At 43.5% G+C, this 25371-nt stretch overlaps 1 protein-coding gene across 1 annotated transcript in view; it reads left to right on the top strand.

The window, feature by feature from the left end:
• Positions 1 to 996: 996 nt before the first annotated feature.
• The window catches only part of STUM (stum, mechanosensory transduction mediator homolog), an 81698-nt gene continuing 57323 nt past the window's right edge, over positions 997 to 25371 (top strand). Inside the window, exon 1 of the mRNA XM_016193102.2 lies at positions 997 to 1290. Within this exon, the coding sequence (XP_016048588.1) occupies positions 1110 to 1290 (181 nt within the window). The 5' untranslated portion in view covers positions 997 to 1109. The remainder of the gene's footprint in view (positions 1291 to 25371) is intronic.

The raw sequence follows: 25371 nt of genomic DNA, 5'->3' as shown, positions 1-25371 counted from the left end.
ATCTGGGTTCCAGGCCCTGCTTTCCACCGCAAGGGGGTTGCTCAAGAGTGGTGAAGCAGTGCTGCAGATGTCCCTCTCTTGTCCCTACCCATATTTATTTATTTATTTATTATTGGATAGAGACAGAAATTGAAAGGAGAGGGAGAGATGGAGTAGGGAAGAGACAGAGAGACACCTGCAACCCTTCTTCACCACTCTTGAAGCTTTCTTCCTGCAGATGGAGGTCAGGGGCTTGAACCTGAGCTCTGTGCACTGTAATGTGTGCACTTAACCAGGTGAGCCACCGCCTGCCCTCCTAGATATCTCTCCTTCTCTTTCCTTCTCTATACCCCTTCTTCTTCAATTTCTCTCTCTCTCTCTCTCTCTCTCACACACACACACACACACAAACACACACACACACACACACACACACACACACACACGGCAATTAACGTTTGGGTGGTGGCACACCTTGTTGAGTGCACACATACTCAAGGACCGGGGTTCCAGCCCCCGCTCCCCACTTGCAGGGGGGAGCTTCAGAAGCGGTGAAGCAGGTCTGCAAGTCTCTCTCTCTCCCTTTCCTTTCAATTTCTATCAAATTGAATAAATGTATGATAAATGTTCTATCAAAATGAATAAATTTTAAAAATTTCAGTTGACTAAAAAAATAATTACCAAAAAAATGCATAGAAGGCCAGCAGGGTAGGTTCTTTGCGGTCCATCTCCTGGGCGTTGGGTGCCGCCTGCAGGTAAAGGTGGGCAGTGTGCAGACCGCCGCACCCCGGGTGGCGGGCGAGGTCCGGGTCCAGCTCACCTGCAGCCGCGGGCTGGGCGTGTAGGTCCCTCCCCTCCCTCCCCGCACGCCGCCTCCTGCGTCGCCCTCCTGCAGCTTTTGCCTCACTCTGCTGGGCTCTCGGGGCTGGGGGCGGTTGGGGGGGGCGGGCGGAGCGGAGGGCGGGGAGGGGCGTGGGGAGCCGCAGCGTGTCGCCGCCTCCCGTCCGGCCGGGGTGCGGGGTGCTGAGGGCGGGCAGGCGCCGGCAGAGGCCGGGCGGGGACGCTGGGAGCGCGGCGGGTGCGAGCTGCTCTCTAGCCGGAGCGGAGCCGGGGAGCCCGGGAGTCCTGCCATGGAGCCCGCGCACAAGGACGCCGAGACGGCGGCGGCTGCGGAGCCCCGGGGGGCGTCGTCCAGCGGGGTGGTGGTGCAGGTCCGCGAGAAGAAGGGGCCCCTGCGCGCCGCCATCCCCTACATGCCCTTCCCGGTAGCCGTCATCTGCCTCTTCCTCAACACTTTCGTCCCGGGACTGGGTAAGAAGGCGCAGTGGGGCGGGAGGGGGGTCTGAGAAGGTCCCTCCGGGCGGGGGCGCCCCAGGGTGGCAGGTGTGCGCCCCGCGCCCCCGGCAGGTGGCAGGAGCGCGCGGGGTGGGCGCCCCGGAGGCGGGCAGCGCGGGGCTCCTCTCCCCCTTGCACCTTCTCCGCCCAGGGGTGAGGCTGGCCGGCCTGAGGGAGCAGGAAACTTTGCCACAGCGTGGCCCAGACGCCCCCTCCCCATCCCAGGCACCCCACACTCCGGTCCCTGGGCTCTGTGAGTCCTTTGATACCCGGCAGGAGAAGAGGGGTGCCCGCGAATCCCCCCCTCCAGGGCTTCTGACAGTCCTCTGAGCCGGGGCCCCGGGACTAGCTGGCCAGCCCCGCCCTGGGTTATGGGTTGCGCCCTGGGTTATGGGTTGCGGGTGGTGAGTGTGGATGAGGGGGGAGGTCGTAAGATCCTCCCGTGGTGTGGGCCATCCCATAAACACCCAAGCAGGGCACCCCCAGGGAAGCGAGATTTGACTAGTTTAGGTACTTGTGGGTTTGGACCACAAGTGGCCAGAGCTGTCCCCCACCCCCATCTCCCTCCCATCCTCCAGAAAGTGTGTGTGTGTGTGTGGGGGGTGCGCTGATGGGATTTGGGCCTCACTCTGGCTGACACTAATGTCCCAAATGATACCCGTGCCATAAATTTTCAAAAACAGGCTCATCGCAGAGATGGGGGTGCCCAAGGTGTGGAGAGAGAGAGTTTTCCTGGCTTGCCATCTTGAAGGGCGAAAGGGAGGGGCTCCTCAGCGCTCTTCCTGGGGCGGGGGGGGGGGGGGTGGCGCGATGCACTGGCCACGCAGGGTCTTCCTGTCCTGTTGGCCCTTATCTGTCTCTCTGCATCCCTACGTCCCCATTCCAAGGGAAGCGAGGGTCCGAACCCCTGAGTCTGAACAGTGAGTATGGCTGTCTTTGGCTGGGCTTATATTTCAGAGTGTCTCCAAGTACCACCCCCATCCGTGTCACCCCAGTTCTGTGCACATTTAGACACTGTGAGGTGACAAGCTGATGTTAATCTATTTGTGACAGATTCCCACCTGCTGGAGTACATGCTCCCCGGAGCCCTCACGTTTTAAGAAAGCGCTGAAGGAAAGAAAGCATCCTCAAGTGTCCTTTTGGGGAAACAAATGCTTTGGTGGCTCCCAGTAGGGCTGCTCCATGTCTTGAGGGGGAGAGGACCAACCCTGTGAAACCCTACTGTGGGCCAGTGCAGGCCCTCCTGGCCAGCCTGCCCAGGCAGCATCACACACACCCTCACCCCCCAGTTCTCAGTTCTCTCCCTAGGCTCACTTCCCCTTTGTTAGATAAGAATCCTACGGGATTTTAAATTATTATTTCTTGTAAGAAATCTTTCTAAGAATTCAGCAGGGAAAAAAAAAAGCCAACTATAAAAAAAAAGTCATGAGACAGGTGAGTCTTGGGTGTACAGACAGGCGTCTGGATTTTCAGTGACTAATTCATTGTAGTCATCCCCCCCCCCCCTTGTACCATTTGCCTGTGCAAAGCACCTGCTTCTCACTGCGCTGCTGACTCTTCATCCTTGTTCCTGCTTCTCCTTTGTAAGCTGGGACTGCCTGGCTCTCCAGGCTGATGAATTGAGGGGATGTAAAACCCTGGCTTTGGCTGCAGGGGTCGCTCCTGAGATCGTGGGGCCTTCCACACAGCTGAGCTCTGACTGTGTGTATATGTTGCCCTCTGGGACCTTGGCTTCAGAGTACTTGTTCATCTTTCTAGTTCCTCCCCTTACCCTGGAGAACAAAGCAGCCCCCTCAAAATTTGCAGTGCCCTCACCCTGTGTTTTGAGGAACCCCAGCTCTTGGAAATCCTCCCCTCAGCCCAAGTCCATGTCTTTAGGTCCTCCCTTCTTGTTTGAAGCTCCTGCAAAGAAATTGAGTACTGCGCATTCTTATCTGGCTCTTCCCTTTGATGAAATGCAACTTTTTTCTGTTCATTCATTGATTCATTGATTCATTCAATTCATTCATTCATTCATTCATTCATTCAGCAAGTACAGAGCATACATCAGATGCAGGCAAGATGCCACAGACAGTTGAGGGAAGTTGACACCAACTTTGCTTGAATCTGTTAAGTGCTATGATGGCAGAAGGAGATGTGTTTTAGCAGCATTTAGTTCTTCCTGGAGGAAGGGCTGGTGGGGGCTCTCAAGGGGAGCTTCCCAGGGGAGTTGGACTAGGTAAAACTCTCTGAGAAAAGCCATCAAGTGGCTTTAAGCACTTGCCAACCTTCCTCCATTCCCTCCCAGTCTCTGGAAATTGGTCAGACCACTGACTAAAATGCCTCCCCCCTCCTCCCTCCTCCTCACATCCTCCTCCTCTCCCTCCTCCTTCTTCCTCTCCTCCTCCTCTTCTTTTTCTTTCTTTGATTTTTTAAAATATTTATTTTATTTATTTATTCCCTTTTTGTTGCCCTTGTTGTTTTATTGTTGTAGTTATTATTGTTGTTGTCGTTGTTGGATAGGACAGAGAGAAATGGAGAGAGGGAGGGGAAGACAGAGAGGAGGAGAGAAAGATAGACACCTGCAGACCCGCTTCACCACCTGTGAAGCGACTCCCCTGCAGGTGGGGAGCCGGGGTTCGAACCGGGATCCTTCCTCTGGTCCTTGTGCTTTGCGCCACCTGCGCTTAACCCGCTGCGCTACAGCCCGACTCCCCCTCCTCTTCTTTTTCTCCTCCTTTTTTCCCTTGGAAATTTTCTTAGCTGTAAGTCCTCTCCTCATTTGCAAATTAGACAAGGTTGCAAGAATTGGGCCTAACAAAGGTCCCCCCAACCTCTCTGATGTAGGTATCTCAGGGCCATCCCATGTGCAGTAGCTGCTCTGGAGAATTCTGTCCTTACAGAAACCTTGTCCTTACCATTCCCCAGTGACTTCTTGATCTGAGCAACAGTTGTGCCAAGATCACACTCTGGTCCAAAGGGGGTGCCTCCCACCATCCTGGGGAGTGGGTTGGAAGCAGTGGCATATGACTGTTCTGGTTCCTCATTGGAACAATGTGTAACAAATTTTAAAAATGAATTAAAAGGGGCCAGGTGAAGACACACCTAATTAAGCACACAGATTACAGTGTGCAGGGACCCAGGTCAAGCCCTTGGTCCCCACCTGCAGGGGGAAAGCTTCATGAGTGGTGAAGTAGAACTGTGGTGTCTCTCTTAGTTTCTCCCTCTTTACCTACCCTCCCTCTCGCAATTTCTCTCTGTCTCTATCCAATAACAAATACATAAAATATTATAATAGATAAATTAAAAGAGTCTCCCCAGTCTTTTATTTTTAAATTAGATAGTGCAGAGAGAAATTGAGAGGAGAGGGAGAGAGACAGAGAACACCTGCAGCATTGCTTCACTGCTCCTGAAACTTCCTTCTTGCAGGTGGGGACCGGGGGCTTGAACCTGAGACCTTATGCATGGTGATGTGTGCAGTCAATCAGGTGTATCACCACCCGGCCCCAGTCTCTTTTAGCAAAGCTCCACTGAATAAAGATTGTTGCCAGTACCTTCCTGTCCCAACAAGTAGGACATTATGTCCTACTGCTCACACTGGTTGGTAGTGAAGCTTTACTGTTATTTCCCCCAAATGGCCAGGGAATTCATCTACTGGTCAAGATCAAGATTATATATTCACATTTCAAAAATCATTTTGATTGCCTCAGTGAAGTGAGAATGTTGATAATATAGTGATGGTAAGTCAGAGGGAGAAGTGTCAGCACTCCATCAGCCATAAATGTGCTGTTGGGTATACATGAATATTTCATTTTTCCCTGATATACTGCCTACCTACCCTTTGCCACTCAACTGAAGTCTTGCTTTCCCAGTCTTGCTTTCCCAGTACACAGGCTAGTTCAGCCTGCCTCTCTCTCTCTCTCTCTCTCTCTCTCTCTCTCTCTCTCCCCCCTTTAAATCTGAGACTCAAGTGTACGATTAATCACACCCTCCCTTGTGGTATCTTTTAGTCCTGTTGACCTTTTGTTACTGTTTCAAGACTCTAGCAGATATAAGTTCCTTGAGAATGACAATCAAACTGCTTTCAATTTCTCCTTGTGAGAGTATGTTCTTTATGAAGCCATAGCGTTGTCAACATTTTCCTGGAATAGATGTTAAAGATCTAATAAAGGGGCCAGATGGTGCACACCCAGCTGAGCACAAACATCACCATCCACACAGACCTGGGTTCAAGGCTCCAGTTTCACCTGTAGGGGGAGTTTCACACGTGGTGAAGCAGTGCTGAAGGTATCTCTCTCTTGTGCTATCTTCCTCTTCCCACTCAGTTTCTCTCTGTCTCTATCCAGAATAAATACATAAGTACAAATATAAAAAACAAAATATCTATAAACAATCCAATAAAATAAGCCAATGCCCTTATTTCATTTATCTTTTCCTTTATTAGTTATTTAATATTGATTTACAAAATCAAAAGATAATCGGGGTGTAATTCCATAATGTTCCCACCGCCAGAGTTCTGTGTCCCCATCCTCTCCACTGCAAGCTGCAGTAGTTCTCCCAAGGTCACAGACATGGGTTGACTCTATTTTATCACAATCGGTCACTATCTATATTTATATATATTTTTTACTCATTTTCCCCCTACATTCCTGCCTTTACTTCCTTTCTAAGCCATACCCACACCCATTTACCAGAGCACTCCACAGCTCTGATTTATGGTGGTGTGGGAGATTGAATTTGGGAGCCTCAGGCATTAGAGTCTCTTTGCATAACCATTATGCTAACTACCCCTGCCCCCACCTGCTGTTGCTTCTGAGCATCCTTTCTCTTCCTCTCTTCTCTCTCAGATAAGAGGAACAGTACCTGACTTCCTCTGGCATTTTACAGATTACTCTTCCTTTCAGTGATGGTATAAAAACTAGATTCCTGGTGATATGGAATTGGGGTTCAGAGCCCTCTGGTTATCTCCCCCTATCATTTATTCCTCTGGACCAAAATTCCTTATGGCATGCATAAAATGTGGCTTGATGCTGAGCAAGTGACAGAATGGAAGAAAGACACCTATTTTTTTATTTTATTAGTGACTTAATATTGATTTAAAACATTATAAGATAACAGGGATATAATTCCACACCAGAATTCTATATCCCCATTCCCTCCATTGGAAGCTATAATAGTTCTCCCAAGGTTGCAGATATGGATTAACTATTATTTCTCTATCTATCTATATTTGCCCATTTTCTCCTCTGGTCCTGTCTTCTCTGCCTTTCTTTTTTTAATTAAAAAAAATTTTTTTTTGCCTCTGTCCTATCCAACAACAACGACATCAATAACAACAACAATAACTACAACAATAAAACAAGGGCAACAAAAGGGAATAAATAAATTAATTAATTAATAAAAAAAAAGAAATATGGGCTCTTAGCTTCTCACTGACCCTGCAGTCAAGAATATTTACTTAGTCATAACAGCATAAGTGATGTTTAGTGGTTTTCACCTTCTCAAATCAGTCACAGACAAAACATTGAAGACTCTGTAGCAGGGGTGCTGGGCAGTGGCTCAGTGGGTTAATCGCACATGGCATGAAGCGCAAGGACTGGCCTAAGGGGGCGGAGCCCCCAGTTTGAGCCCCCGCCTCCCCACCTGCAGGGGCGTTGCTTCACAGGCAGTGAAGCAGGTCTGCAGGTGTCTTTCTTTCTCTCCCCTTCTCTGTTTTCCTGTCCTCTCTCCATTTCTCTCTGTCCTATCTTTTTTTTCCTCTCCCCCTCTCTGTCTTCCCCTACTCTCTCCATTTCTTTCTGTCCTATCCAACAACGACGATATCAATAACAACAATAATAATAACTACAACAACAATAAAAACCAAGGGCAACAAAAGGGAAAATAAATCCATAAATGTAAAAAAAAATTAACAAAAATGGTGCTGCTGCTATTTCTTTTATTTCTTTTATTTAAGAAAGGATTAATTAACAAAACCATAGGGTAGGAGGGGTACAACTCCACACAATTCCCACCACCCAATCTCCATAACCCACCCCCTCCCCTGATAGCTTTCCCATTCTCTATCTCTCTGGGAGCATGGACCCAGGGTCATTGAGGGTTGCAGAAGGTAGAAGGTCTGGCTTCTGTAATTGCTTCCCCGCTGAACATGGGCGTTGACTGGTCGGTCCATACTCCCAGTCTGCCTCTCTCTTTCCCTAGTAGGGTGTGTCTCTGGGGAAGCTGAGCTCCAGGACACATTGGTGGGGTCTTCAATCCAGGGAAGCCTGGCCAGCATCCTGGTGGCATGTGGAACCTGGTGATTGAAAAGAGAGTTAACATACGAAGCCAAACAAATTGTTGAGCAATCATGGGCCCAAAGCTTGGAATAGTGGAGAGGAAGTGTTAGGGAGGTACTCACTGCAAACTCTAGTGTACTTCTGCTTTCAGGTATATATTTTGCAGTAGTTTATGGATACATGTGAACATAAGCTCTCTCTCACAGAAACTGGTGTATATCTAGGTTATGGGACTTTGTTAGAAAGTGAACGACCTGAGATGAAATTAGAGTGTACTATAAAAGGAAAGGTCTCACCCGAGTAATGAAGCTGAAGGGTTGTCATTCCACACGTGAAGTCTCTGGACACAGTCTGAGGTGAAGCATGTTGAGGTGGCAGTAGTTGCGTTGGTTAGGTTGTGATCGGCGGATGCAATATTATTTGATATGGATTGGGAGATGCATACGGGAAAGTGGGCCCTATCCAAGGGTTCCAGGACTGGGGGAAGTTGGGGCTCTATAGTGGAGATGTGAGGTTCCTGCTGTCATAGGGTTCAAAAAGACAATCATTGTTAATGTTATCATTACATTATTTGGTAATTGGGTTAACTTTGAAAAGTCCTTTTGTTATGGTTTGCTGTACAGTATCCAGTATCTTGTATATAGCTGTGCTATTGGATGCTTCTAATCTACTTGGTCTAGGCTTTTGAGAGAGTCCGCATATCAAATACACAGCCTATATATTAAAAAGATTCAGTTTGTGTTTTGAAAAACTTTGAGACATACAATTGATTTTCCCCCTCTCATATTAATTAACCAGTGATTTATATGACTACATTTTACTAGGAGTGTACATAAACACCATTCCCACCACCAAAAGACTGTGACCCATCCCTCCCACCCACTCCCACCCCCCACTGGCCCAGGAAGCTGCATGTCTACCCCTCACCACAGGGTTTTTACTTTGGTGCCCTAGTTACAATTTGGTCAGGTCCTGCTTTTAGTTTCCCTTTCAGATCTTCTTACTCAACTTCTGTTGATGAGTGGGATCATCCCATACTCATCTTTATCTTTCTGACTTAGCTCACCTAACATAATTCCTTCTAGCTCTGTCCAAGATGGGTCAGAGAAGGTGGGTTCATTGTTCTTGATAGCTGCATAGTATTCCATTGTGTATATATACCACAACTTTCTCAGCCACTCATCTGTTGTTGGGCACCTGGGTTGCTTCCAGGTTTTAGCTATTATGAATTGTGCTGCTATGAACATAGGAGTACACATCTCTTTTTGGTTGGGTGTTATGGAGTCCTTGGGGTATAACCCCAGGAGAGGAATTACTGGATCATATGGAAGGTCCATGTCTAGCCTTCTGAGAGTTTGCTGCTGCTATTTCAACATAGATGCACCATATTTATTTTTTGACTCTTATTTTTTTTTAATTGGGGAATTAATGTTTTACATTCAACAGTAAGTACAATAGTTTATACATGCATAACATTCCCCAGTTTCCCATATAACAATACAACCCCCACTAGGTCCTCTGTCGTCCTTCTTGGATCTGTATTCTCCCCACCCACCCACCTCTCAAAGTAAGTCTCTTTGGTGCAATACGCCAATTCCATTTCAGGTTTTACTTGTGCTTTCTTTTCTGATCTTGTTTTTCAACTTCTGCCTGAGAGTGAGATCATCCCATATTCATCCTTCTGTTTCTGACTTATTTCACTTAACATGAATTTTTCAAGGTCCATCCAAGATCGGCTGAAAATGGTGAAGTCACCATTTTTTACAGCTGAGTAGTATTCCATTGTGTGTATATACCACAACTTGCTCAGCCACTCATCTGTTGTTGGACTCCTGGGTTGCTTCCAGGTTTTGGCTATTACAAATTGTGCTGCCAAGAACATATGTGTACACAGATCTTTTTGGATGGATATTTTGGGTTCCTTAGGATCTATCCCCAGGAGAGGAATTGCAGGATCATAGGGTAGGTCCATTTCTAGCCTTCTGAGAGTTCTCCAGACTGTTCTCCTCAGAGGTTGGACCAATTGACATTCCCACCAGCAGTGTAGGAGGGTTCCTTTGAGCCCACACCCTCTCCAGCATTTGCTGCTGTTACCTTTTCTGATGTATGACATTCTCACAGGAATGAAGTGGTATCTTCTTGTCTTTATTTGCATTTCTCTGACAATCAGAGACTTGGAGCATTTTTTCATGTGTTTCTTGGCCTTTTGCATCTCTTCTGTGGTGAATATTCTGTCCAAGTCCTCCCCCCATTTTGGGATGGGGTTATTTGTTGTCTTGTTGTTGAGTCTGGCAAGCTCTTTGTATATGTTGGTTATTAAACTCTTGTCTGATGTATGGCATGTAAAGATCTCCCATTCTGTGAGGGGTCTCTTGGTTTGGGTAGTGGTTTCTTTTGCTGTGAAGAAGCTTTTTAATTTGATGTAGTCCCATAGGTTTATACTTGCCTTAGTCTTCTTTGTAATCAGATTCATTTCATTGAAGATGTCTTTGAAATTTATGCAGAGAAGAGTTCTGCCAATATTTTCTTCTAAGTGTCTGATAGTGTGTGGTCTAACATCCAAGTCCTTGATCCACTTGGAATTTACTTTTGTATTTGGTGAAATACAGTGGTTCAGTTTCATTCTTTTGCATGTTTCAACCCATTCTTTCCAACACCATTTGTTGAAGAGACTCTGCTTTCCCCACTTAATAGTCTGGGCACCTTTGTCAAAGATTAGATGACCATAGGTTTGGGGGCTCACTTCTGGGCTCTCAATTCTATTCCACTGGTCAGTGTGTCTATTCATGTTCCAGTACCAAGCAGTTTTGATGACAATGGCCCTATAATACAATTTGAGATCTGGGAGTGTGATGCCTCCAGTTCTGTTCTTTCTTCTCAAGATTGTTTTGGCAATTATAGGTCTTTTCTGCTTCCAGATAAACATTTGTAGCATTTGTTCTATCCTCCTAAAAAATGTGCTTGGGATCTTGATGGAGATAGCATTAAATTTGTGTATGGCTCTGGGTAGTATATTCATTTTGATGATATTAATTCTTCCAACCCATGAACATGGAATATCTTTCCACTTCTTTGTGTCTTTTTCAATTTCTTTGAGTAGTGACACATAATTTTCAGTATACAAGTCTTTTACTTATTTGGTTAGGTTTACTCTTAAATATTTTATTGTTTTTGTTGCTATAGTAAAAGGAATTGATTTCTGGATTTCAATTTTTTCTAGCTTAGTGTTTGCAAAGAGGAATGCCACTGATTTTTGTTTTTTTTTAATTTTTATTTATTTATTTTTTATTTAAGAAAGGATTAATTAACAAAACCATAGGGTAGGAGGGGTACAACTCCACACAATTCCCACCGCCCAATCTCCATATCCCACCCCCTCCCCTGATAGCTTTCCCATTCTCTATCCCTCTGGGAGCATGTACCCAGGGTCATTGAGGGTTGCAGAAGGTAGAAGGTCTGGCTTCTGTAATTGCTTCCTCGCTGAACATGAGCGTTGACTGGTCGGTCCATACTCCCAGTCTGCCTCTCTCTTTCCCTAGTAGGATGGGTCTCTGGGGAAGCTGAGCTCCAGGACACATTGGTGGGGTCTTCAATCCAGGGAAGTCTGGCCGGCATCCTGATGACACCTGGAACCTGGTGACTGAAAAGAGAGTTAACATACAAAGCCAAACAAATTGTTGAGCAATCATGGACCCAAAGCTTGGAAAAGTGGAGAGGAAGTATTAGGGAGGTACTCACTGCAAACTCTAGTATACTTCTGCTTTCTTACTTTGGTGCCATACTCCAAACTCAGTCAATTTCTGCTTTGTGTTTCTACTTCTTTTTTTTTTTTTTTACATGCATAACATTCCCCAGATTCCCATTTAGCAATACAACCCCCACTATTTCATTCATCATTTTTCATGGACCTGTATTCTCCCCACCCACCCACCCACCCCAGAGTTTTTTACTTTGGTGTAATACTCCAATTCCATTTCAGGTTCGACTTGTGTTTTCTTTTCTAATCTTGTTTTTCAACTTCGGCCTGAGAGTGAGATCATCCCATATTCATCCTTCTGTTTCTGACTTATTTCACTCAACATGATTTTTTCAAGGTCCATCCAAGATCGGCTGAAAACGGTGAAGTCACCATTTTTTACAGCTGAGTAGTATTCCATTGTGTGTATATACCACAACTTGCTCAGCCACTCATCTGTTGTTGGACACCTGGGTTGCTTCCAGGTTTTGGCTATTACAAATTGTGCTGCCAAGAACATATGTGTACACAGATCTTTTTGGATGGATGTGTTGGGTTCCTTAGGATCTATCCCCAGGAGAGGAATTGCAGGGTCATAGGGTAGGTCCATTTCTAGCCTTCTGAGAGTTCTCCAGACTGTTCTCCACAGAGGTTGGACCAATTGACATTCCCACCAGCAGTGCAGGAGGGTTCCTTTAACCCCACACCCTCTCCAGCATTTGCTGCTGTTACCTTTTCTGATGTGTGACATTCTCACAGGAGTGAAGTGATATCTCATTGTTGTCTTGATTTGCATTTCTCTGACAATCAGAGACTTCGAGCATTTTTTCATGTGTTTCTCGGCCTTTTGGATCTCTTCTGTGGTGAATATTCTGTCCAAGTCCTCCCCCCATTTTTGGATGGGGTTATTTGTTGTCTTGTTGTTGAGTCTGGTAAGCTCTTTATATATGTTGGTTATTAAACTCTTATCTGATGTATGGCATGTAAAGATCTTCTCCCATTCTGTGAGGGGTCTCTTGATTTGGGTAGTGGTTTCTTTTGCTGTGAAGAAGCTTTTTAATTTGATGTAGTCCCATAGGTTTATACTTGCCTTAGTCTTCCTTGTAATTGGATTCGTTTCATTGAAAATGTCTTTAAAATTTATGCGGAAAAAAGTTCTTCCAATATTTTCCTCTAAATATCTGATAGTTTCTGGTCTAACATCCAAGTCCTTGATCCACTTGGAATTTACTTTTGTATTTGGTGAAATACAGTGATTCAGCTTCATTCTTCTGCATGTTTCAACCCATTGTTTCCAACACCATTTGTTGAAGAGACTCTGCTTTCCTCATGTAATAGTCTGGGCCCCTTTGTCAAAGATTAGATGTCCATAGGTGTGGGGCCTCATTTCTGGGCTCTCAATTCTATTCCACTGGTCAGTGTGTCTGTTCATGTTCCAGTACCAAGCAGTTTTGATGACAATGGCCCTATAATATAGTTTGAGATCTGGCAGTGTGATGCCTCCGGTTCTGTTCTTTTTTCTCAAGATTGTTTTGGCAATTCTAGGTCTTTTCTGGTTCCAGATAAACATTTGTAGCATTTTTTCTATTCTCCTAAAAAATGTGCTTGGGATCTTGATGGGGATAGCATTAAATTTGTAGATGGCTCTGGGTAATATATTCATTTTGATGATGTTAATTCTTCCAACCCATGAACATGGAATATCTTTCCACTTCTTTGTGTCTTTTTCAATTTCTTTGAGTAGTGACTCATAATTTTCAGTATACAAGTCTTTCACTTCTTTGGTTAGGTTTATTCCTGGATATTTTATTGTTTTTGTTGCTATAGAAAAAGGAACTGATTTCTGGATTTCAATTTCTTCTAACTTAGTGTTTGCATAGAGGAATGCCACTGACTTTTGAATGTTAATTTTATAGCCCGACACATTACTGTATTGCCTGATGATTTCCAAAAGCTTCTTGCTAGATTCCTTAGGTTTTTCCATGTATACTATCATGTCATCTGCAAATAAGGAGAGTTTGACTTCTCTTCCAATCTGTATTCCTTTAATTCCTTGCTCCTGCCTGATTGCTATGGCAAGAACTTCCAACACTATGTTGAATAGTAATGGTGATAGTGGGCAGCCCTGTCTAGTACCTGATCTGAGGGGAAATGCTTCCAGTTTTTCACCATTGAGTATGATGTTGGCTGTAGGTTTGCTATATATAGACTCCACTATCTTCAGGAATTTTCCATCTATTCCTATTTTTTGTAGTGTTTTGATCATAAAGGGATGTTGTATTTTGTCAAAGGCTTTCTCTGCATCTGTTGATATGGCCATGTGGTTTTTGGTCTTGCTTTTGTTGATGTGGTGGATCACATTGATTGATTTACGTATATGAAACCAACCTTGCATGCCTGGGATAAACCCCACTTGGTCATGATGAACAATCTTTTTGATATACTGCTGTATCCGGTTGGCTAGAATTTTGTTCAATATTTTCGCATCTATGTTCATCAGATATATTGGTCTGTAGTTTTCTTTTTTGGTTGTGTCCCTGTCTGCTTTTGGTATCAGGGTGATGTTGGCTTCATAGAAGCTGGCAGGGAGTATTCCAGTGTCTTCAATCTTCTGGAAGACTTTTAAAAGTAGAGGTATTAGTTCTTCTTTGAAAGTTTTGTAGAATTCATTTGTAAAACCATCTGGTCCAGGACTTTTATTTTTGGGAAGATTTTTGATAACTGTTTCAATTTCATTAGCTGTGATGGGCCTGTTCATGTTATCCACTTCCTCTTTACTTAGTTTTGGAAGTTGGTAGGTATCTAGGAAATCATTCATTTCTTCCAGGTTCTCTAGCTTGGTGGCATATAGTTGTTCATAGAAGCCTCGCATGATATGTTGAATTTCTGCAGTGTCTGTTGTGATATCTCCTCTTTCATTTACTATCCGATTTATTTGGGTCTTCTCCCTTTTTTTGTTTTGTGAGTCTGGCTAAAGGTTTGTCGATTTTGTTTACTCTTTCGAAGAACCAACATTTACTTTCATTGATCTTTTGTATGGTTTTCCTATTCTCAATGTTATTTATTTCTGCCCTAACTTTAGTAATTTCTGTCCTTCTGGTTGCTTTAGGGTTCCTTTGTTGTTCTTCTTGTAGGTCTTTAAGATGTGCAATCAGGCTGTTTATTTGTGCCTTTTCTTGTTTCCTAATGTGTGCTTGTATAGCTATGAACTTCCCTCTTAGGACTGCTTTAGCTGTGTCCCAAATATTTTGATAGCTTGTGTCTTCATTTTCATTGAACTCTCGAAACATTTTGATTTCTTCCTTGATTTCCTCTTTGATCCAGAAGTTGTTAAGAAGTGTACTGTTGAGCTTCCACATTTTGGCACTGTTACTAATCTTTTGTTGATTGTTAAGTGTTAGTTTAATTCCACTGTGGTCTGAGAAGATGCTTTGGATGATTTCAGTGCTCTTGAATAGGCTGATGCTGTCTTTGTGGCCTAACATATGGTCTATCCTTGAGAATGATCCATGTGGATTTGAGTAAAATGTGTATTCCAGTTTCTTGGGATGAATGACTCTGAAAATGTCCAATAGTTCTAGTTTATCTATCTCTTCATTTAGCTCCCTTATGTCTTTACTGATTTTCTTCCTGGATGATCTGTCAAGTTGAGATAGTGGGGTGTTGAAGTCCCCTACTATGATTGTGTTACTGTTAATATATTGCTGTAGCTCTTTCAGTAGAAGTTTGATGTATTTAGGTGGCTTCTCATTGGGTGCATAGATATTAATAATTGTTAAGTCCTCTTGATTGACTGATCCTCTGAGCATTAAGTAGTGTCCATTCCTATCTTTTTTAATCTTATCTATTTTAAAGTCTATCATGTCAGATATGAGAATAGCTGTTCCTGCCCTTTTTTGTGGGCCATTGGCTTGAATGATAGTTTTCCATCCTTTCACTTTAAGTCTGTGTTTGTCTTGTTGTGTTAGGTGAGTTTCCTGTAGACAACATATTGTTGGGTTGTGTTTTCTGATCCATCTTCCTACTCTGTGTCTTTTAATAGGTGAATTCAGGCCATTCACATTTATTGATATAAAAGATTGAAGATATTTTAACGCCATTCTTGTAGAGTTTTAGAGTGTTTTGATATATGTTCTAATGTGGTGGTCTGGTTGTTTATAGGAAACCTTTCAGAACTTCTTTCAAGGCAGGCTTGGTGATGGTTGCTTCCTTCAACTGTTGCTTGTCTGAGAAGGTTTTGATGCTTCCATCTAGTCTGAATGACAATCTAGCAGGATATAGTATTCTTGGCTGAAAGCCTTTCTCATTGAGCACTTGATAGATATCTTGCCATTCTCTTCTGGCCTGTAGTGTTTGTATGGATAAGTCCGCTGCTAATCTTATGGGTTTTCCTTTGTAGGTGACTCTTTGTTTTTCTCTTGCAGCCTTGAGGATCCTTTCTTTATCCTTATTCCTTTCCAATCTAAGTATGACATGTCTTGGTGTCTTTAGGTCTGGGTTAATTCTGTTTGGGACCCTCTGGGCTTCTTGAATCTTTATGTCTTTGGTGTTGTCTAGACTAGAGAAATTTTCAGCTATTATGGCCTGGAGAACGCTTTCTTCCTCCCCTTCTCTTTCTTCCTCTGGTAAGCCAATAATGCGTATATTGTTTCTTTTGAAGTCATCCCATAGGACTCTGTTGTTGTTTTCAGCATCTCTTAATCTCTTTTTGAGATCTCTTACTTCTTTTTTAGTTGTCTCTAATTCATCCTCAATCTTGCTAATTCTGTCTTCAGCCTCATTGATTCTATTCTCTCTGCCCTCTACTGCTTTCTGGAGTTCATCTATTTTGTTGCCCTGCTGTGATACTGTTTTAGCTTGTTCAGCTAGTTGCCTTCTTAGCTCAGCAATTTCAGCTTTCAGCTCTCTAATAACCATGCGATTGTTAGAATTTTCTTCCATATTCTCATTTGTTGTTCCTGCAGTTCTGATTACAATTTTTTCAAATTCTTTACTCACTCCTGTTATTATTTCCTTAGCTAATGTTTGGATGTTGAACTCGTTGTTTTGTGCTTCGCCCTCTGGAGGACTTTTAGCTGGACTCTTGTCCTGGTTCGAGTCTCCATTATTTTTTCTTGTTGTTTTAACCATTTTATATAAGTTAACAGTTTTTTCAATCCCTGAGTTGGAGTTCAGTGGTGTAAAAGCCTTTTTTTTTTCCCCTGTAGGCTATGGTAGCCTGAGGGCTTTTAAACTATCAATAGGCTTCTTGGCTTAATCAATGACTCCTGACCAAGAGATAAAGCAGGGTGTGGCAGAGATAATCCAGTGGTTATGCAAAGAGACTTTCACAGCCCTTCAGCTATGCCACCGAGGTATAGGTCTTCTCCTGAGTTTCCCGGTTAGATCTCTGTGCCCTGGTGTCCCTCCCTGTTGCTGCTCCAGATTCTGAGGGTAGTAGCAATGGAGACTCAGAGTTGTACTTGGTGAGTCTGTGGGGAGTCCTTTCCTCCCTTCAGCTGTCCCCTTGTTGGTGGAGCAGACTGGAGGTGGTGTCTCCACTGACAAACTGTTGAACTGTTAGCAGTCACTTAATCTCTCCTTAGGCCCCCCTCTCCTCTCTGTCACCAGCCACGCGTGTTTGTACTCACGGGTGATTTACTGGGTTTCTGTGGTCATTCTAGTCCTGTCTTGTTTCGGTCTGGGTGGTCTCCTTTGGTATTCCTAGTTGATCCGGGAGAAGAGAGGAGAGGAGAGAAAGCGATCTGCTGCTCGTAGCTCTGCCTCGATTTTTGAATGTTAATTTTGTAGCCTGACACCTTACTGTATTGCCTGATGATTTCCAAAAGCTTCTTGCTGGATTCCTTAGGTTTTTCTGTGTATACTATCATGTCATCTGCAAATAAGGAGAGTTTGACTTCTTCTCTTCCAATCTGTATCCCTTTATTTATTTATTTATTTATTTCCTCCAGGGTTATTGCTGGGCTCGGTGCCTGCACCATGAATCCACCACTCCTGGAGGCCATTTTTCCCCCTTTTTGTTGCCCTAGTTGTTGCAGTCTCGTTGCGGTTATTATTGCCATTGTTGACGTTGCTTTGTTGTTGGATAGGACAGAGAGAAATGGAGAGAGGAGGGGAAGACAGAGAGGGGGAGAGAAAGATAGACACCTGCAGACCTGCTTCACCGCCCGTGAAGCGACTCCCCTGCAGGTGGGGAGCCGGTGCCTCGAACCGGGATCCTCACGCCGGTCCCTGCGCTTTGCGCCACGTGCGCTTAACCCACTGCGCCACCGCCCGACTCCCTCTGTATCCCTTTAATTCCTTGCTCCTGCCTGATTGCTATGGCAAGAACTTCCAACACTATGTTGAATAGTAATGGTGATAGTGGGCAGCCCTGTCTAGTACCTGATCTGAGTGGAAATGCTTCCAGTTTTTCACCATTGAGTATGATGTTGGCTTGTAGGTTAGCTATATATAGACTCCACTATCTTCAGGAATTTTCCATCTATTCCCATTTTTTGTAGTGTTTTGATCATAAAGGGATGTTGTATTTTGTCAAAGGCTTTCTCTGCATCTGTTGATATGGCCATGTGGTTTTTGGTCTTGCTTTTGTTCATGTGGTGGGTCACATTGATTTATTTATGTATATTAAACCAACCTTGCATGCCTGGGATAAACCCCACTTGGTCATGATCAACAATCTTTTTAATATCCTGCTATATCCGGTTGGCTACAATTTTGTTCAGTATTTTAGCATCTATGTTCATTAGAGATATTGGTCTGTAGTTTTCTTTTTTAGTTGTCTCCCTCTCTGCTTTTGGTATCAGAGTGATGTTGGCTTCATAGAAGCTGGCAGGGAGTATTCCAGTGTCTTCAATCTTCTGGAAGACTTTTAAAAGTAGAGGTATTAGTTCTTCTTTGAAGGTTTTGTAGAATTCATTTGTAAAACCATCTGGTCCAGGACTTTTTTTGGGGGGAGATTTTTGATAACTGTTTCAATTTCATTAGCTGTGATGGGCCTGTTCATGTTATCCACTTCCTCTTTACTTAGTTTTGGAAGTTGGTAGGTATCTAGGAAATCATCCATTTCTTCCAGGTTCTCTAGCTTGGTGGCATATAGTTGTTCATAGAATCCTTGCATGATATGTTGAATTTCTGTGGTGTCTATTGTGATATCTCCTTTTTCATTTAGTATCTGATTTATTTGGGTCTTCTCCCTTTTTTGTTTTGTGAGTCTGGCTAATCGTTTGTCGATTTTGTTCACTCTTTTGAAGAACCAACATTTACTTTCGTTGATCTTTTGTATGGTTTTCTTATTCTCAATGTTATTTATTTCTGCCCTAACTTTAGTGATTTCTGTCCTTCTGGTTGCTTTAGGGTTCCTTTGTTGTTCTTCTTCTAGGTCTTTAAGATGTGCAATCAGGCTGTTTATTTGTGCTTTTTCTTGTTTCCTAATGTGTGCTTGTATAGCTATGAACTTCCCTCTTAGGACTGCCTTAGCTGTGTCCCAATATTTTGATAGCTTGTGTCTTCATTTTCATTGAAGTCTCGAAACATTTTGATTTCTTCCTTGATTTCCTCTTTGACCCAGAGGTTGTTAAGAAGTGTACTGTTGAGCTTCCACATTTTGGGACTATTACTAATCTTTTGTTGATTGTTAAGTGTTAGTTTAATTCCACTGTGGTCTGAGAAGATGCTTGGGATGATTTCAGTGCTCTTGAATTGGCTGATGCTGTCTTTGTGGCCTAACATATGGTCTATCCTTGAGAATGACCCATGTGTATTTGAGTAAAATGTGTATTACAGTTTCTTGGGATGAATGACTCTGAAAATGTCCAATAGTTCTAGTTTATCTCTTCATTTAGCTCCCTTATGTCTTTATTGATTTTTCTGCCTGGATGATCTGTCAAGTTGAGAGAGTGGGGTGTTGAAGTCCCCTACTATGACTATGTTGCTGTTAATATATTGCTGTAGCTCTTTCAGTAGACGTTTGATGTATTTAGATGGCTTCTCATTGGGTGCATAGATGTTAATAATTGTTAAGTCCTCTTGATTGACTGATCCTCTGAGCATTAAGTAGTGTCCATTCCTATCTTTTTTAATCTTATCTATTTTAAAGTCTATCGTGTCAGATATGAGAATAGCTGTTCTTGCCCTCTTTTGTGGGCCATTGGCTTGTATGATAGTTTTCCATCCTTTCACTTTGAGTCTGTGTTTGTCTTGTTGAGTTAGGTGGGTTTCTTGTAGACAGCATATTGTTGGGTTGTATTTTCTGATCCATCTTCCTACTCTGTGTCTTTTAATAGGTGAATTCGGGCCATTGACATTTATTGATATCAAAGATTGAAGATATTTTAACACCATTCTTGTAGAGTTTTAGAGTGTTCTGATATATGTCCTATTTATGATGGTCTGATGGTTTATAGAAGATCTTTCAGAACTTCTTTCAGGGAAGGCTTGGTGATAGTTGATTCTTTCAACTGTTGCTTGTCTGAGAAGGTTTTGATGCCTCCATCTAGTCTGAATGACAGTCTAGCAGGATACAGTAGTCTTGGTTGAAAGCCTTTCTCATTGAGCACTCGATAGATACCTTGCCATTCTCTTCTGGCCTGTAGTGTTTGTGTGGAGAAGTCTGCTGCTAATCTTATGGGTTTTCCTCTGTAGGTGACTCTTTGTTTTTCTCTTTCAGCCTTCAGGATCCTTTCTTTATCCTTATTCCTTTCCATTCTAAATATGATGTGTCTTGGTGTCTTTAAGTCAGGGTTAATTCTGTTTGGGACCTTCTGGGCTTCTTGAATCTTTATGTCTTTGATGTTGTCTAGACTAGAGAAGTTTTTAGCTATTATGGCCTGAAGAATACTTTCTTCCTCTCCCTCTCTTTCTTCCTCTGGTAAGCCAATAATGCGTATATTGTTTCATTTGAAGTCATCCCATAGGTCCCTGTTGTTGTTTTCAGCATCTCTTAATCTCTTTTTGAGATCTTACTTCTTTTTTAGTTGTCTCTAATTTGTCCTCGAACTTGCTAATTCTGTCTTCAGCCTCATTTAATCTTTTCTCTCTGCCCTCTACTGTTTTCTGGAGTTCATCTATTTTGTTACCCTGTTCTGACACTGTTTTAGCTTGTTTAGTTGTGTTCTTAGCTCAGCTATTTCAGCTTTCAGCTCTCTAATAACCTTGAGATAGTGTTTTCTTCCAGAGTCTCATTTGTTGTTCCTGTATTTCTGATTACAGTTCTTTCAAACTCTTTACTAACTTCTGTGATTATTTCCTTAGCTAATGTTTGGATGTTGAACTCATTATTTTGTGCTTCACCCTTTGGGGGACTTTTAGCTGGACTGTTGTCCTGGTTCGTTTCTTCAATATTTCTTCTTGTTGGTTTACCCATTTTATACATTATGTTATGAGTTCCCTTTCTTAGTACTTTTCAAATTACTGATTACTGTTTCCTGGATTGATTTGTGTCTAAGTAAGGTAATTAATGGGTTCACAGTGGTGGAAGTTAACAGTTGTTTCAATAGTATTTTAATCCCTGAGTTGGGGCTCAGTGATTTTTTTTTCTTTGTCTTTCTCTCCCCCTCTCTGTCTTCCCTTCCTCTCTAGATTTCTCTCTGTCCTATCCAACAACAATGACAACAGTAATAATAACAACAACTATCAACAACAATGGCCTCTGGGAGCAGTGGGTTGTTTTTTTATTTTATTTTATTTTATTTTATTTTATTTTAAATAATTTATTTCTTTATTGGGGAATTAATGTTTTACATTCAACAGTAAATACAATAGTTTGTACATGCATAACATTCCCCAGATTCCCATTTAACAATACAACCCCCACTATGTCATTCATCATCGGGGCTCAGTGATTTAAAAACCTTTTTTTTTTTTTTTTCTTCTCTGTAGGTTATGGGAGCCTGAGGGCTTCTAAAGTATAAGTAGACTTCTTATCTTAATCACTGACTCCTGACCAAGAGATAAGGCAGCGTGTGGCAGAGATAGTCCAGTGGTTATGCAAAGAGACTTTCACAGCCCCACAGCTATGCCACCAAGGTATAGGTCTTCTCCAGAGTTTTCTGGTTAGATCTCTGTCCCCCAGTGTCCCTCCCTGCCGCTGCTCCAGATTCTGAGGGCAGTAGCAATGGAGACTCAGAGTTGCACTTGGTGAGTCTCCGGGGAGTCCTCTCCTCCCTTCAGCTGTCCTCTTGTTGGTGGAACAGACTGGAAGTGGTGTCTCAACTGATAAACTGCTGGACTGTTACCAGTCACTTAGTCTCTCCCTAGGCTTCTCTCTGTCACCAGCCACACGTGTTTGCACTCACCAGTGATTTGGTGGGTTCCTGTAGTTGTTCTAGTCCTGTCTTGTTGTGGTCCCAGGTGGTCTCCTTTGGTATTACTAGTTGATCCAGGAGAGGAGAGGAGAGGAGAGAAACAGATCTGCTGCTGCTCATAGCCCCACTTCTGGAACTCTCTGTCCTATCTAACAACAATAACAACAATAATAATAACAGCAACTATAGACAACAAGGGTCACAAAAAGGGGGGAAATAGCACACACACACAAAAGACTATGTAGCAGTAGTTAGAAAGGAGGTTTGTGTTGAATGTAAAACATTAATTCCCCAATGAAGAAATAAATTATTAAAAAAAAATAAAAATAAAAAAATAAAAAAAAAGAAAGGAGGTTTGTTCACCTTGAGAGGCCAGGTGGTGGCACACATATTTGGGCACACATGCTGCCATGCATAAACACCCAGGTTTAGGGGCTAGGTGGTGGTGCACCTGATTAAGCACATACAGGACAGTGCACAAGGACCCAGCTTTAAGTCCCTGGTCCCCACCTGCAGGGGGAAATCTTCACAAGTGGTGAAGTAGGGCTGCAGGTGTCTCTCTGTCTCTTTCCCTCTCTGTTTCCCCCTCCCTTCTCAATTTCTGTCTGTCTCTATCTAGTAATAGTAATAGTAGTAGTAATAGTAATGATGATGATGATGATGATGATAATAACAATAATCAACCCAGGTTCAAGCCCACAACCCCACCTGTAGGGGGAGCTTTGTGAGCAGTAAAACATTGTTGCAGGTTTCTCTTTCTTTTCTTCGCTCTCCCCCTCTCATTTTCTTTCTGTCCTATCAAGTAATAATAAATAAATAGGGGAAAAAAGATTGTCCATATCAACATAGAAAATGTAGGATCCTTGATGGCAGAGGAGGACCTAGTGGGGGTCGAATTATGTGGAAAACTGGGAAATGTTATGCATGTATAAACTATTGTGTTTTGCTGTCAACTGTAAACCATTAGTTCCCCAATACAGAAATTTTGAAAAAGAAAAGAAAATGCAGGACCCAGCTTGTAGAAATTGGCAAGTAGAGACTTCCAGAGGCGTGACTATGGCATAGCAGCAGCTACAGTTTGCTCTCCCTGATCAACTATGAAAAGCAATGATAATCACCTGAAAGTCCAACAATTTATGACCAGAAATCACCAAGCCACAGGTGAGTACAAACACATGTGGCTCATGGACAGAGAGGGGCGAAAGGAGAGATACTTGGGACTAAAAAGAAAGAAATTGGCAGGTAAACAAGACTAAGTTGAATGCTCCTTCCCAGTCATTTTGAAAAGGGGTTGGCACACGTCCACCTTATGCTGTATGACTCACCACACCACGCCATGCCACGCCATGCCACGCCACGCCAGGGAATACTTCACACCCTGCCAGTTGGCATCAGACGTGGCGATGCACTTGCTTTGATGGATGTGAGTGGAAGTGACCCATACCATACCCAAGCAGGCATGTTAAGAAGCATGACTTCTGCTATTGTTCCCCCTCACCCCCCTGACTTGAGAATGGCTTGTTTCAGGTGAGGGCTTCAGAGTCAGTGTGAGCTGTGGAGATTTTTATTTTACTGATGTGGCATTACTGTTGTCCCAGCACAACCTATAAAAGCTGGCTAGTATGTAGAAGGTAGAGTGAAATTGTGAATTTCCCCTCATATTAAGTGGGAGGGAGGTATCAAGAGATGTTTTTCATAGTTGGTAAACTGAGATGGTAATCAGTAGATGAACTGTAATAGTATGATGCTTGGACAAGGGGACCATACTGATAAGCTGGAATGATGATGAGAGGTGATAGAAGAAAGCTAACACAGCGGGCTAAGTGCACAAGGAGCCAAGAGTAAGGACCGGTGTAAGGATCCCGGTTCGAGTACCTGGCTCCCCACCTGCAGGGGAGTTGCTTCACAGGCGGTGAAGCAGGTCTGCAGGTGTCTATCTTTCTCTCCCCCTCTCTGTCTTCCCCTCCTCTCTCCATTTCTCTCTGTCCTATCTAACAACAATGACATCAGTAATAAATACAATAATAAAAAAACAACAAGGGCAACGAAAAAGGAAAATAAATAATTAAAAATAAAAAAAGAAAGCTGACACAGGAGGTCAGGTGGTGGGGCACCAGGATGAGTGCACATGCTACCATGTGCAAAGACCCGGGTTTGAATCTCTGCTTTTTCCCTGCACAGGGGTTGCTTCATGAGAGGTAAAGCAGTGCTGCAGGTGTCTTATCTTTCTCCCTCCTCCTCTATCTCACCCTCCCCTCTCAATATCTCTCTGCCCTATCAAATAAAATAGGAAAACAAAAGAAGGCCTCTGGGAGCTGTGAATTAGTAGTGCTAGTACTGAACCCCAGCAGTAACCCTGGTGGCAATAAAAACAAATGCATCTGCACAACAGGTCAACAAATGATGTTCAAAAGTTGAGGAAACATGGAAAGTTACAGTATAAGTAGACTCTGAAGAACAGAAAAACATCGAAGTGGGTGGGGGTAGATAGCATCATGGTTATGCAAAGAGACTCTCAGAGCTGAGGTTCCAAAACCCAGGTTCAATCTCCACGCCCCCCCCCATACCATAAGCCAGAGCTAATCAGTGCTCTGGTTAAAAAAAAAAAATCAAAGGAATTCACTTTTTGTGGCATCATCCATTGCCATTCTCTTATTAGTTTATTCCCAGCAGCATGCATAAGCACTGAAATAGTCTCTCTCTCTCTTTCTTTTAATCTTAATTTATTTGATAGAGACAGTCTGAAATTCAGAGGGAAGGGGTGATAGAAAGGGAGAGAGTCAGAGAGACACCTGCAGCCCTGCTTCATCACCAGTGAAGCTTTCTCCTGCAGGTAGGGACCAGGAACTCGAACCTGGATCCTTGCGCACTGTAACATGTGTGCTTAACCAGGTGCGCCATCTCCTGGCCCCCTGAAATAGTCTCTTGACTTTTTAAGTAACTCCTCTTTTTTCCTTCCTTCCTTCCTTCCTTCCTTCCTTCCTTCCTTCCTTCCTTCCTTCCTTCCTTCCTTCCTTCTTTTTTTTTTTTTTCCCCTCCAGGGCTATTGCTGGGCTCGGTGCCTGCACCATGAATCTACCGCTCCTGGATGCCTTCCCCCCCCCCCTTTTTGTTGCCCTTGTTGTTGTAGCCTTGTTGTGGTTATTATTATTGCCATTGTTGATGTTGTTTGTTGTTGGATAGGACAGAGAGAAATGGAGAGAGGAGGGGAAGACAGAGAGGGGGAGAGAAAGATAGACACCTGCAGACCTGCTTCCCCACCAACTCTGCTGCAGGTGGGGAGCCAGGGGCTCAAACCGGGATCCTTATGCTGGTCCTTGTGCTTTGTGCCACCTGTGCTTAACCCGCTGCGCTACTGCCCAACTCCCCCTCTTTTTTCTTTTAATGTGTCTCTGGGGAATGGACCCAGGATCTCATGCATGTGTGACACCACTGCTGAGTGGCCTCCCTGGCCCAAATACATCATTCTTTCTTTGAGCGAGAGCAGAAAGAGTGAGAGACAGACGTGAAGGAGAGACACCATACTATGGCTCCACCACCCACACAGCTCTCTTGGTGCAGTCTGTGGTGATCCCATGAGATTCTGGGGTTCAAACCCAAGTCTTCAGACAAGGCATGTGTTGTAGTGGATGAGCTATCTTCACTCCCTGGCACAGCCCCTCTTGGTCCTATATGCCCTCATACCATTGTCTATGTTTTTTCTTTCTACAATCCTCTTGCTTGGCTTTCTCTTAAAACCATTTTGCCTTCATCACTCACC

This window comes from Erinaceus europaeus, chromosome 6 (genome assembly GCF_950295315.1).
Source record: "Erinaceus europaeus chromosome 6, mEriEur2.1, whole genome shotgun sequence".
NCBI classification, from domain to species: Eukaryota; Metazoa; Chordata; class Mammalia; order Eulipotyphla; family Erinaceidae; genus Erinaceus; species Erinaceus europaeus.
Note: the sequence above shows the minus strand (reverse complement) of the source record. Positions and strands in the feature narration are given on the sequence as shown.